Source organism: Chiloscyllium punctatum, chromosome 13 (assembly GCF_047496795.1).
Source record: "Chiloscyllium punctatum isolate Juve2018m chromosome 13, sChiPun1.3, whole genome shotgun sequence".
NCBI lineage: Eukaryota > Metazoa > Chordata > Chondrichthyes > Orectolobiformes > Hemiscylliidae > Chiloscyllium > Chiloscyllium punctatum.
In genome coordinates this window covers 108572823-108588206 of record NC_092751.1, presented here as the reverse complement: position 1 = coordinate 108588206, position 15384 = coordinate 108572823, and the positions used below count along the sequence as shown (strand labels likewise).

The 15384-nt window shown below is 39.8% G+C and overlaps 1 protein-coding gene across 4 annotated transcripts in view; it reads right to left on the bottom strand.

The window, feature by feature from the left end:
• The window catches only part of ccser2a (coiled-coil serine-rich protein 2a), a 616376-nt gene that overhangs the window by 200600 nt on the left and 400392 nt on the right, over positions 1-15384 (bottom strand). For all 4 annotated transcript variants that reach the window (XM_072583583.1, XM_072583585.1, XM_072583586.1 and 1 more), the window contains one exon: positions 4238-4445. In XM_072583583.1, coding sequence (XP_072439684.1) covers positions 4238-4445 — 208 coding nt within the window. The remainder of the gene's footprint in view (positions 1-4237; positions 4446-15384) is intronic.

The window sequence follows — 15384 nt, the reverse complement described above, 5'->3', positions numbered from 1 at the left end:
GTGATCCCGCCTTGATCAGTTGTGATGGGCTGGGCATGTGGTCACCATGACCAACATGCTCTCCTCCCAGCTCCAAAACAACAGGCTGGCCCCAGGTGGAAAGGAAGCACCTCGGGGATACCCTCAAGACCTCACTGGTAAAGTGCAACTTTCCCACAGACACCTCGGAATCAATGGCCCAAGACCGTCCAAACTGGAGGAGCAGCATCCAGGACGGCAGTGAGTACCTCAAACCTTGCCGTTGGGAAAAAGCGGAAGCCGGGGGAAACAGCAAAAGGAACGCACTGCCACAGCAATGCCCCACCCACCCCCTTCCCATGACCCACCATCTACCCCCAGTGTAACAGAGCTTGGGGTAGCCCCATCGGCCTGTACAGACACCTACAGACTCACCCTGAGAGTGGGAGAGAGTCATCCTCATCTGCATGGGATTGCCAATGATGATGATGGGAATCAAAAAGAAACACTTTGGAGGATACATTGATGGCATGACAGGCATTTCATTGCAAATACAAATACACCTTCATAAATGCATTGCTATCTAAGAACGAAGCTGCACAGGTTTCCCATCCTTCATATCATTCCACCTTATGACCCTGCCTAAAGGAGTAGCTACCTTTTCCCAATGACAGCATAACCCAAGTTTGGTCATGCCAGCCATTGTGCTGCACTGTCCCTCAGCATGGTTGTGAGCATCAATGATCCCCTGGACTGACAGCCCTTGACATACTATGCCAGGATCCCCTGACTGAAGGCAGTTTCCCTTGACCTGAGGATGACACTATTGAAGGTATCTGGTTGAAGCCGATGCAGTATGTTTTCTGTTAGCTGTTGGTTCATGGTGCAGGTGTGATAATGATGTCGCACTGTGCCACCCTCCAATGGGTGACTGCTGACAGCCATGATATGCTAGCTGTCTTAGGGTCAGCATTAAACAACAAGGAAATACAGAGGCACTGTCAGTCTTAAAGCTCCAGGCAAGGGTCAAAATGCAGAAAGGCAAGGCACAGATGCTGTGAGCATCTAAGAAGCACAAAGTAACAGAAAGTAAGCTCTGAAATGCAGGCTGGTCGAACCCATGCGATGGATGCTTGTCCCTGCATGCTAAGTCCCTTGCAGCAGCATTTACAAGGAAAACTAACAGTGTGGTCCAAAATGCAGCGCTGTTGTGCAGAGCTATGTTGAAGTGGGTGGGAGATGTGTCATAAGGGTGCATTCAGGCTGGTACCTGCCTGATGCCAATCTTCATGGATGGATGCTACTCACAAAGCCAACCTCAGGAATGCTGCCCAAACCAAAGGCCCAGAGGAGCAAAAGCAAGCAGAGGAGCTGGAGTCACTGAGCACCTGCTCTGTCTTCACGTTGGAAACTGTCACCATCTAATTTCTAACTAGTAAGTGGGAGAATGAGAACCTGCATTGTGATAATGGCATGCTAATGCATGCAAACAATGCAAATAAGCCACTTATAGCAAGATTCTCATCTTGCTGTTCAAACATTAGTTGGAGAATTAGAATTTTCTTCTTGACATCAAGAATCTCAATTTGCAATATTCACCCTATTTTTCCAAATGGCTCGCCAATGAACACATTGTCCAGAGGCTACAAAGATTCCACCCATTTCACTATTTTCACCACATTTGCTGTAAACTTCTCACAGAACTCTTTGTGGTGACACTTAGGCCACCTCATTGGCCACTTCAGTCCCCTTAGATCAAATACTGACTGATCATTCAATGCGACCCATCTGATACACACTAAACCACGCAATGACATTTGCATGAGACAATCGAATGTTGGTTTTACTCGAAACTGAGTTGGGTCAAACCTATTGAAGAGATGCACAGAGAGGGAATTTGCATTCTTCAAAGTATAGAATTTGTAAGAACAAAATGTTTAACCACAAATCCCAATAAACAGCAGTACATCTTGACTTAAACTCAAATAAAACCTAATGCAAATGTTAAGACTTAATCTAACAGGGTAGATCAATAATGCCTGCTTACCATGTCTTGCTGTACCAACAGTACAGACAATCTGTCAGGCAAAATCAAAAATGAAATCTGTACTATTTTTTAAAAATCAGTTTTTTTTAAAATAAATCAATTTATGGAGGCTTGTATTCAAAGGTGATAATGAATCAAATATAATTCACTGCATCTGAGTAGCACCTATTGTCATTCTTGTAGAATGATACGTTGTCCAGAATGAACCTTACATAATGGAAAACATGCGTTACTTAAATTTATAAGTGTAAAACTCATCTTCGGTATTAAGTAAAGAATTTTAGATTAGATTAGATTATTTACAGTGTGGAAACAGGCCCTTCGGCCCAAAAGGTCCACACTGACCCGCCGAAGCACAACCCACCCTTACCCCTACATTTCAGTCATCACTTGGAAGATTATTACTATAGATTAATGATACTGAAAAATATTTCCTCTGGTCAGGAGTTAGGTCATGGGAATTATCCATCTAGAACAATCCCTGACAGTGAGAAGCATGACCATAGAATCACAGAGTCATTGAAATGTACAGGACAAAACAGACTCTTCAGTCCAACTCGTCCATGCCAATCCATAAATCCTAAATTAATCTAGTCCCATTTGCCTGCATTTGACCTCAATCCCTGGGAACCCTTCCTATGCATGTTTTCATCCAGATGCCATCAACACGTCGTAACTGTACCAGCCCCAATCACTTCCTCTGGCAGCTCATTCCATACACATATCATCCATGGCATAAAAAGTTGCCCCATAGGTCTCTTTTAAATCTTTCCCCTCTCACCTTAAACCTTTGAACTCTAGTTTTGAACTCCCTACCGTAGGGTAAAGACCTTGGCTATTCATGATTTTATAAACTTCTGTGGGTTCACCCCTCAACTCCAACACTCCAGGAAAAATAAGTCAGAAATTTCTTTCCAAAGTTAGTTATTGAAGCACAGAACACTTTTAAAGGAAACTTAGGATGAAGCAGAGCACAACGCTCGAGAATAGGAGAAAGCAAGGCAGGATATCAAGTTCTGAATTGTTCGACTATGAATTGGCTGAAGGTCTCTATCTCTCCTCACTTGGACATGATAACTGCTGAAGTTTGAGGTTTATTTGTCTGCCATATGAGCTTGCACATTCAGGCACACCACCTGACAGAGGGGCTACACTCTGAAAGCTTGTGATTTCAAATAAACCTGTTGGACTATAACCTGGTGTTGTGAGATTCCTGACTCTGTTCACCCCAGTCCAACAATGGCACCTCCACATCATAACTAAACTTATTCAGCCGCATATTCAGCTCAAAAATTTCAAACTACACCTTTACCATAAATCAGGAATGGCATTGGCAACACTATTCTTGAGATAGCCAAAGAAGATAAATATCTTCAGACTTATCCTGTCGACCTTCAATTAAAGGAAATCACATTTGGAATGCAAGGCTCCATTCACCTCTGTTCAGGTCTTCACGGTCTAATTACCCAGGAGGAAATCTTGCCCCCGAGGCCACCTCTCCTTCCACTAAGAGTTGCCATAATCAGTTCATCTAAGACCAATACCACACTGAGTGATGCCCCCACGGCAATCCAACACAATCACTGAAAATCATTCAGCAATTTCTCTATGGCTGCTGTCTGAATCACTCAGCTATTCTTACTCCCACTACAAAACAATTTAATCAGAAGGATGGCTATTCACTATGCTCTGTTTCTCACCTGCAGATCAGCTTCTTTTTCTGTCCCTCCCTTATTGCTGCTACTGTGGCCCTGAGGCATCATTCACAATAAAAAAAAGCAAAACGAGTAGGAAAGCTATCTCTGGTTTTCTTCAGTTTGCATCATTTTGGTCAGGTTTGTGGTGGAATTGATCTGAAGTTTTACTGTCAATGTCAAAGAGCTACAAAACTGGGCTTGAGGAAGGAGGGGAGGGGAGGAGTGTAAATGGGCAAAGATCACTTTTCAACTTAACTTAGTGATGCTGCTCCCTACTTCTACTTACTTACAAAATAGTCAATCAAATCCTGCAATAAGTTGGTATGGTTGCGGCAGCAGAAATAAAATATAATTCTGTACATAAAACATCGGTTCTGCTCTGTTCTCCATGCAAGAATAACAAAGGCTTCCAAATAATATTGTCACATGGTTTTGAAATTACCCACACTTTTCAAAGCATTTGCCTTGTAACCTAAGATTTAACATTTAACAGTAGCTTTAATAAAACCATTTGTGGGCATTGTAAGCAGTGTACCTGTTGCAACAATCGCTTCAATTTCAGTATCTGGGTTTTGACAGAGGTGCAGTCATGTACCATGTGCCGCAGCGTCAGCACATCCAGCATCACAGTGTTCTCAGTCAGAGGCCGAGACGATCTCACGTGACCACTAGGAGGTCGGCAGTAACTTGCAGCCGCATGCCAATCAAAGTGGCCCACTGGAAGCTCTTGGGAAGCGGGACTCCTGAAAGAAAAAGGCCCATGATCATTTCTCACATATTATCAGAAAAATAAAACCATGAAGGTATTCCTAATTATTGAATTTCCAATGACAGTGGCTGCGTTTACAGCTGTTGGCTAATTATTGAGTTGCAGCTCTGACATTTGATGTTTTCCAGCTACAATATACAAAATGAAACCTCATCTCAGCTTTGCTCTGTGCTCAGTCATCATCTGAATCCTGACAGAACACTCTTGCTTGGTGTGAAGACCAGGGTTGGGTGCCAATATCTTATGCAACACATATTACACATCATGCCAAAAAGGTTGTCTCAATGCAGAGATTAACATACACACATGTAAATAGGACACCACCAATGGATTAAGGGATAAATTCTGTTTCAACAAAATGAAATTCTGAGCACTAATCTGCTGAATTGGAAGAAATTTAGCTTGGAATATCCAATTTGGAGCTTTTATTTTCTTTCACGTTTGTGTTCAAATCTGCACAGTCTGCATTTATGCCTAGTGTTGAACAGGCTACAAGGGGCAAAATTGCCAACATTATACAATTCAAAGTGCAGATAACTGGATTTCTTCTTGCTTTATTTTTCAACACAATCAGTTGCACTCAGAACGAAAAGTAAAATTACTTTCAGTTAGAGTTCTTTTGTGCATTAAATGTCATACTCATCAACCCATTCTAAATAGTGTGGCATTTCGTCCCCCTCCTTACATTTTCTGATTCAGTTTATGATCCCACTCGAAACCACCCATTTCCACCTCTACAACCTCACTCAGCGCATTTCTACTTGAACTCACTGGCTGAAATTCTCATTCAAACTTTGCCTTCAGACTTCACTGATATCCTAGCACGCCTGCCAACCTCCAAACTCCCAAATTTAAACTTAAGATCCCACACCATGTAACATTCACTGCTCTATCAGCTGATATCTATAAACCATAAAATTTTCATTCCAACTCCAGAAGCTGGTGAGAGTCCAAATTGTTTTTTTTTTGTCATTAACAGTGCCTCCTTGCAACGCATCCTCACATTCCACGCTGTGAATAAATTCTCTAAACTGCAGGTCTTCTCCAGCTCCTCCTTCCTTTAAGACCTTTCTTAATACCTTCTTCTTTGATTTGACACTTCTGTCCTCACACCTGTGAAATGTACTTTTTGCATTAAAATGACAGAAATGCAAGTTGCTACTATTGGCAGAATTAACAATCTTTAACCATGTCTGCACTGTCTGTCTGAGAAGCTGAATTTTGTGGCGATCCTCTGCCTTTTCCATATAACCCTGTACATTGTTTCTATTTAAATACTCATCCAGTGCCCCCTTAAATGCCTCAATTGAACCTGCCTCTACCAACCTTACAAGTACTGCATTCCACTTGCTTTTACAAATCACTCTAACTCTGTGCTGTGTGAACCTCAATCCATTGACGAGTGGGAATAGGTTCTTTTCTCCATAACTTTTACTTTCCAGATCCATGTTGAAAACTTCTCCGATCTTTCCTCATAACTGAAGTACCTCATTACTGGAATAAACAATGATGGTGGTGGGATAATTTAGTAATTGCAAGCCTGTGATCAGTGGTGTACCACAGGGATTGGTGCTGTGACCCTTACTGTTTGTTTTGTACATTAACGACTTGGATGCGAATGTAAGTATAATTAATAAGTTTTAGGATAACATGAAAATTGATGTTGTTGATACTGAAGAGATGATCTTAGGTTCAAATTTGATGTTGATCAGCTGGTAAACTTGGCAGAGCAATGGCAGATGGAATTCAATCCTCATTAGTGTGAGTTGATACATTTTGGGAGGTCGAATAGGGAAAGGATATACACAATGTGTGGCAGGTCCCCAACAGCAACTGAGGAACAAATGAACCTTATTGTAACAACCACTGATCCCTGAAGGTGTCAGCACAGACAATCAGGGCAATGATGAAAACATACTGGATTTTTGTCTTTATTAGACATAGTGTAGAATACAGGAGAAAGAAAGTCTTGTTACAACTTAATAAAACATTGATTAGGCCTCAGATGGAGTCCTGTGTGTAGTCCTGGTTGCCACATTATCAGAACAATGCGATTACACTGAAGAGGAGGCAAACAAGGTTCACTAGGATGTTGCCTGGGGTGAAAAGTCTCATTATGACAAGTGACTGGATGGCCTGGGTTTGCCTTCCTTGGAATAGAGGAGGCTGAGACGGGATCTAACTGCGGTATACAAACTTATGAGAGGAATAGACAGAGTAGGTTATGAGAGTCTTGGTCCATATCTAAAACCTGAGGGCATAAGGTTAAGGTGAGGCAAGTCATTTAGAGGAGACGTGAGAAATAATTGATTCACCCAGAGGGTGGTAGACATATGGAATGCGCTGCCTTAGAGGGTGGTAGGGACATGTACTCTCGCAACTGGATGAGCACTTAAAATACCACGGCATAGTCGATTATGGTCAAAGGGTGTGGTGATGAAAAAACAAAGCTGATCAGGTAACATCCGAGGAGCAGGAGAATTGACGTTTTGAGCATAAGCCCTTCATCACAATTCCTGATGAAGGGATTATGCTCAAAACTTTGACTCTCCTGCTCATAGGATACTGCCTGACCGGCTGTGCTTTTCCAGCACCACACTCTTCGACTCTGATCTTCAGCATCTACAGTCCTCACTTTCTCATAGTAGGTTATAGACCAAGTGCATATGAAATTAGTGTCATTTGGTGCTTGTGGTCGGCATAGACATGATGGGCCAAAAAGCCTATGACTCTAAACCTCTTCTACACTCTCTACAATGCATTCACAGCATTTCCAGCTGAGATCTAACCAGTATCCTATTAAGTTTAACATATCTTCTCTGCTCTTGTAATCAATATCCCCAATAACGAAGCCTAGAATACTGTGTGCTTTATGAACAGCACTCTCTACCTGTCCAACAATCTTTAATGATTTATCCACATACGCATCAAATCTCTCTGCTCCTGCACACATTGGTCTGCCAAGTTTACCAGCTGATCAACACCAAATTTGAACCTAAGATCATCTCTTCAGTATCATTCATTCCAATAGCCTATGTCGTTTTGAAATTCTGTACAGTTCCCTCACAGTTTCCAGATTTCCCAAGTCCAGTGTTATCCGCAAACCTTGAAGCTCATCTCTGCATATCAAGATCTAGACCATATTTAATATTGTTTAATATTACAAGACAAGTTTGCCCTTAATTGTTTAAGTGGTATATCAATGAAAAGTATTTCCAGCAGGAAGAATTTAACCCATCCTTTTGACAAACAATAAACTCTCTATCTCAACATTATGCAAGAAGAAACAGGTTTGATTGTTCACCTAGCTTCAATGAAACAATCAGGCAAAAACCACGACATTTTGTACTGGACAAAAACATCAAATCAAGAAATTACAAGGGAGAAAAGATAGACAAGTAACTTGCAATTTGGCTGCAATAGAATGATAGAGTAAATGGGTCATTCTAAAAAGCTGAATGAAGCTTCTCAACAAAAGCTTTTTTGACATGTACAACTACAAAATTGAAATTCTAATGAAACCAATACTTGATAATTTTATTTCCTTTGAAGAAGGATGCATACTGCATCTAAATTGCATGGCTGACTCTGAAGGAAACTGGATTACAAGAACACAATGTCTCAGTATTATTCAGAATGCACCGACTGAAAGAAAAACTATTTTGTCTCTAGGGATAATGCTTCAAGTTGGATCGCTCCCAATGCAACAGCACATAACCGATTCATTCCTACAGGCTATTTGCTAAATCTAATTGACTTCCCATTTCTTACAGGTCTGCTATAAAATGGTTGCTGTGTCATGCTATTCAGTGATAAGGCATTAGCCTCCTGAACGACAGAAAGATTAAAATAGTGTGCACTTGGCCGAATGATTCCATCATGACACTCAATCTGTAGGAACAATTAATGTTAATATATTTATTGCAAATATTCCTCTACCTTTACAGGTAATGTGATTTAGCATAATGGAATATTGGAAAAGGCCTTTAATATTCTGACAGCATCCTTATGGTTGCCTACACAACAGGCTTTAACTCTTTTAGTAGATTTGCTCTGCATCATGGGCTTTTGAAAAATATTCTGAAATCAAGAATCTCAACAAATTTTGACAGGTGAACACCACACAAGAGGGGCGATTTGAATTGAATTATTCTTACTGTTCTCTTCAGCCCACAAAAGAGATGTGTTTTTTAATTTTATATTCCTTTACATTGTAAAAACAAGTGATGCTCTATTTCCCCAAGTCCTGTTTGTGAAGTTCAGATCAAAAATGACCCACAGCAAATCATTTACGGTCAAAACAAAGTGCACTTTTCATTACTGCACTCAAAAACCGGGGGAACAGATCACACCATAAATTCATATCGATCTATCGAGGAAGAAAAGAAAAACAAAAGAAGGCACAATTGTAAATTGATTAAAATTAAAGCTATTGCAATTAGTTCACACAAATTGCAGAATCCAGTTGAGGTTCTTCCACACAAGCTCAGACACATTATTGCTAATGGTGCAATGGTTAAAAATTGGGAATGTGTTCACATCACAAGGTTTTGTTATAGAAATCAGACCTTTGAGAGATTTTGAGATCAGAAACATGCATTTAGTTAAGGCTGGAGCTGCTTATCCTTCTGCTATAACAAGCATACTAATAAATAAAAGTTAAAGCTGTATAGTTAAAGGTGTTTCGAACAAACCAGCAATTTCAGTCATATGACTGGGGAGTCAGGTTGAGGCAAGCAGCTAATAAAATGGATCTGTTAACCCTTTGTCAGAAACAATCGTGTTTTGTGGGAGATAACTGTGGAATTAAGTAGTAATTGGTTTTGATAAATAGGTAGAGGTAGACATCTTGTCCACTAGTTTATGTTGGTTTGGCTGGAATGTTCACACAATGCAAACTGTGTTACATTCCAGGTGATCAGTTCATTTTTGTCCTAGTCATTGCTGGAAATTTCTGGAAACCGTCATCTTGCTCATTCTGCGGTTCAATAGCAACCAATTTAAAATCTGACTGGAGTCTAATTTTGACAAAAATAATTTCAACAACAGTATAGTTTTGTTTTTAATTAGGACTTCTGTCTTGTCGTCTTTTGGGGATTACAGTAAATTAGATCAGAAAACAGAGTTTAAAACAAAACATGGAGAAGACATGAGATTTTTTTTCCCAAAAATACCATTTAACCATTGTCATAACTATTCTATTGTCCTTTAAATGTAATCAACTTCTGTTCCTAGGAACAACAGAAGTTGGAGAATAATGATTATTTTGAAGTAAGGTGAACAGCAAGGTTTTGTCAGAATCTGGGTCATGGATAGATGCAAACACAGCAAATTTAGCTTTCCAATGCTTCTGTGTCAATATCCAAAGTATAGATTTGGAAAAGACAGTTCTTAATTTATCCATGACTGGACTGACAGGATTTGATTGACATACTAGATAATCCTGAGCTATACTCCAAGCAGGTCATGCAGACAGAAAAAGATGATTTTGTCCATTTAAATTCCTTTTTCTGTACTGGAAACTATCTTTTGTATAGACAGCAGTATCAATCCCAAGTTTGTGAAACCTCAACAAGACCCAAGTTCACTCACTGTCACTTGCATCTAATCCTGACTGATGCACGGCTGGTCTCTACAGCAACCGTGATGACTCCAGATCGACTAATTTTTGAAACCATCGAGATACTCTGTTCGACATGTTATATGCACAATGCAAGTATCCAAATCAATGCACACTCTACTCTAACTTTGGAAAACTCAAGCAAACAAATCTCAGTCAAGTTGTTAACATTGTGTTTTCAGTCTGCAAAATATCTGTTGTTTATTAGCCCTAGTTCCAAACATCATCAGAACCACTGCTGCCAATCCCATCTTGCTATGGAATCCGCAATTAGATACTTGGAGAGTCAATGGTGTGGTAGTAACAACACTGGACTAGCAATGCAGAATTTCAGGCCAATGTTCTGGGTACATGGCTTTGAATTCCACCATAACAGATGGTAATATATTAATTATTTTTTAAAAATAAATTTGTATCAAAGAGCTGGCCTGAAAGTGACTATGTAATAGTCAATTGTAAAAATGCATCTGGTCCTAATGTCCTTTAGGGAAGGAAATCTGTCATCCCTAGTTAACATTGAACATCACTTGGGACTTTAAAGTCAGCAAATTCCTTTTGAGATGTTGTCACTGTCATAAAGTTTGAAACCGCTGGTTAATTCCCCGAAACTCCTAAGTTAATATCATTGCACCACAAAGACTGAAATGCTTCACAGGCAAGACCTCCTAGCTTCTAACGGACTGTGAAATTGAGCAGGAAATACATTTTTGCTCAAACTGCTAACAAATGAATAATAGAAAATTGCTCCAGGATATTGGATAAAATTAAAGACAAAACTAATACTGTTATATTAAACATATTTAGTCATTATAGTATTGGCAAGATTAATATAAAGTTCTAAAATGAGAAAACAGCACGCATTGACACAGAAAAGGAAACAGCATCTTCCTGCTACTAAGGTAACAGTTGGATGTGTGCATCATTCAAAACACCTTGTGTGATAATACTATGGCTTTTAGAGGTGTATTATGTCATTTTTTTTATGTAGCGAGGTTGAGGCAGAGGCAATGAGCAGTCCATTTCAAGCGAATAAAGTAAATAGTGTGAAGCCTTCATTTTTTTTTAAATAGTTATAACAGTAGAAGCAGCATGAATGGGTGTCACTGAACCAGGGTTTCAGTTTCAGCAATTGTTGGGGTTTTGAAGTTGGCTGTGGAAGAGGTTACATCTCTCTGGTACTTTAAATGCTTTACCTCTCTCTCTGCTGCCAGAATTGTATATGAGACAATTGGTTTTACCAACTTTGCCTTTGCCAAGGGTGTGTTCATGGGATGTTACTACAATAGAACAATATTACAATCTGTTTAGCAGATAAATAATCTATTAATCTGTTAAATGCTACAATAGAGTCAAAGTTATACCAATTCTTCTCTCTTCTGTTTCCATTTTAACTGGGGGGTAAAAATAAAATGTATCTTGCTTTAAGGCAAGTAGTGAGACCAATCGAATTGCATCTGGAACACAGCACCTTACACTTGCCTTAAAATAAGATAAAAGTTAGGATCAAGGCTATCTCCTTGATATATTTGCAGGGGGTTTGGTCTGGTCCATAACACTTGCCTGTTATGAAACATTCTCAGGCATTCTGAAAAGGTTACTTGCATTGCCTTTGTAACACATTCTATCATCTGTCATTTACAACATCCCATTAACAGCAAGGATCTCAACCTGCTCTTTCATATCAGAACGTGCAGAGATAATTGGTTTATGTTGCAGGAAATGAACTATATGTTAGAATGCTTTATAACCATGTTTTAGCGAATCCTAAATAGGTGAAGGGCCGTTTTGGTTTTATTACATTTAAATATAAACCAACGATTCCGTTAGCTTGCACCTTAATATTTTAAACTGCACATTTCAGGAGCATAAAGACAAAATTACTTGCACTATGACCACAGGCTGTGTGCAGCACAATGGGAGAATTAAGCCACATTAAAAATATCTTTGCCCCAAATCTACTGTTACTGAGCACTGGTCTTACCAGTGAGATCCACACCTTCAAATGAAACAAAGAAAAATGTTTTCACTTCCAACACACTCTAAGATCTTTGGAACAGAAACTGCACCATCACTTTCACCACTGAAAATGCTTAATATGAAAAAAAGGGAATAATCTCAATATAAGCACTTCCCTCTTGTACTTATTTATATGAAGGTATAAAATCTGATGACTAAAAGGAGATATTGGCAATTCAATTGTTGTTTTTATGCGCATTCCCAGAGAGATGCCAGATACAGATGCCTCTAAAATGATTGAAAGGGACATTAAGCGAGTCTGGAAATAATCTGATATATTGCCTCAGCTGCAATTGGCCAAGCCAGTAAAAATAAACAGGGCAATTGCCAATCAGCATCAATAGTCAATAGCCAACACCAAAAATCCACAAGAGACTGGCCTCTGACTAGCTACTGCAAGAACCAGTATAAAATTAGACCCAGCCCAAAGTCTAATAAAGTCTACATGGAGATAGGACTCCAGGTGCATCATGCTGACTCTCCAAATATTATAAATTGGACAGTATGGGTAAATTAGTACACTCCTAACTCCTATAGTGCAGCAGGGCCTTTAAAATGTCTTAATCTAAAATGGAATGGGATTAGAATTGTACCTACAATTACTGCACTATTAATTTTCCAATCTCCATGCTGTCACTCTGATGTTTAAGGGGCTCTCTTCCCATTGAAGAGTTAAAAGTTCCTCTTGGAGAAAGTGAGGACTGCAGATGCTTAAGATCAGAGTTGAGAGTATGGTGTTGGAAAAGCACAGCAGGTCAGGCAGCATCCGAGTAGCAGGAGAGTCGACGTTTCGAGCATGAGTTTAGGAAGAGTTTATGCTCGAAACACTGATTCTCCTCGGATGCTGCCTGGCTAGCTGTGCTTTTCTAGCACCACACTTTTTGACTCTGATCTCAAGCATCTGCAGTCCTCACTTTCTCTTGAAAGTTCCTCTTCAGTGGTTGGCTCAGTTGCCTGGATGGCCAGATTGTGATGCAGAGTGATGCCAACAGCAAGGGTTCAGTTCCAGCACCAGCTGAGATTACCATTAAGGAAACTCCTTCTCAATGTCTCCTGTCACCTAAGGCATTAACCCTCGGGTTAAACCACCACCAGTTGGCTCTCTCTCTCTCTGATGAGGGAATAGCCTTATGGTCCAGTAAGACTATAGCGATTTTACCTTTTATCACCCATATCCAGCACCAAAATTTTCCTAAAGGTTTCCTACATTTGTAATATGGCTCTTCTATTAAAAAAACAGTTGAGATTTCCATTACTTTTGGCAATGCTTGTATTGCACACACAATTAGAAAGCTTTGCCCAACCAATTATTAATCAATTCTACATTTCTGTTTGATTTCTGCAGCTGGGAATAACAGAATTGTTGGCTCAGAGAATGCTCTGCAAACATAATTAAGAAGTAGAGTTTTGCTACTCTGTCAACAAAATATCAGGATTGTCAATGTAAAGAAAAAAGGTAGAGGAAGAAACAATATGTCTTAGGCAACACTACTTTTGTTTTAACGGTAAACTGCTCCCATGACTGCACTGCATTCTACAGGGCCTTGGTGAGATCACACCTGGAGTGATGCGTGCAGTTTTGGTCTCCTTTTCTGAGGAAGGATGCTCCTGATGAGGAGCATTCCTGAAGAAGGGCTGATGCCCGAAACGTCAATTCTCCTGTTCCTTGGATGCTGCCTGACCTGCTGCGCTTTTCCAGTAACACATTTTCTGCTCCTGATGACCAAGGAATCCAGAACCAGGAGTTCGAGTTGAAGGTTTTGGGTGGGCCAATGACGACTGAGATGAGGAGAAATATTTTCACCAGAGAGTGATGAGCCTGTGGAATTCTCTGCCACAGAAAGCAGTTAAGGCCAAAATATTCAATGTTTCCAAATAGGTGTTAGGTATCGTTTTTAGGGCTAAAATATTGAAAGATATGAGGAGAAAGCAGGAACAGGGGACTGAGTTGGATGATCAGACGTGATCGTGCTGAATAGCAATACACACTTGAAGGGCCAAAGAACAAAGAAAATTTACAGCCCAGGCCCTTCAGCCCTCCAAGTCTGAGCTGATCCAAATCTGCTGTCTAAACCTGTTGCCCAATTCCTAAGCATCTGTATCCCTCTGCTCCCCACCTACTCATCTGTCCCGACGCATCTTAAATGAATCTACCGTGCCTGCCTCTACCACCCCTGCTGGCAACGTGTTCCAGACGCTCACCAGCCTCTGTGTGAAGTACTTGCCGCATGTATCCCCCTTAAATTTTTCACCTCTCACCTTGAAAGCATGACCTCTCGTTATTGAATCCTTCACCCTGGGGAAAAAGCTTGTCTCTGTCCACCCTGTCTATACCCTTCATAATTTTGTAAACCTTAATCAGGTCATCGCCCCTCAATCTCCTTTTTTCTAACAAAAACAAACCTAACCTACTCAACCTCTCTTCATAGCTAGCACCTTTCATATCAGGCAACATCCTCGTAAACCTTCTCTGCCCCCTCTCCAAAGGGTCCACATCCTTTTGGTAACGTGGCGACCAGAACTGTACACAGTATTCTAAATGCGGCCAAACCAATGTCTTGTACAATTTTAACATGACTTTCCAGCTCTTATACTCAATACCCTGTCCAATGAAGGCAAGCATACTATATGCCTTCTTGACCACTCTATCCACCTGTGCAACAACCTTCAGGATACAATGGGCCTATTCCCATTTCTATTTTCTATCTTTCTTTTAAAAGTTTATTGTCTCATCTAATGAAATGTGTTAAAATATACATCAAACCAAAAGTAAATGTTGTTTCTTGATATAAAATAAATTTAGGAATAAGAACGACTCGTTTGGTCTTAGATCTTTAAAAGGTTACATTATTGAATTCCGTGAGGTAATGCTTCTTTTCAAGAAAGCTGGTAACAGAATATAAATGTAACATTCACATCATTTAAATATCTTCGGTTTAGTCTACAGAAGTGATACAACTAAATTTGAAACAGTTTAATGTTTATTTCTTTAATTTTATTCAGAAGAAATAAACTGACTTGAGTAGGTATACTTACGGTTTAAGTATTCACATGATGGGGAGTATGGGTTTAGCAAGCCACTAAATTTTAACGGAGTGGCACATTAATTATAGAGAAATAAATTCTTCAGCTGCATAATTGCTCATTTTTACTGATTTGAACCTATGTTGCTTATTAGATATTCATAAGGATAGAATAGGTTGACAATAAATGCATTACAACCTGCATTAAAATCAGTTAAGTACTTTGGAACTCATGTCAAACTTATACAGTAGGA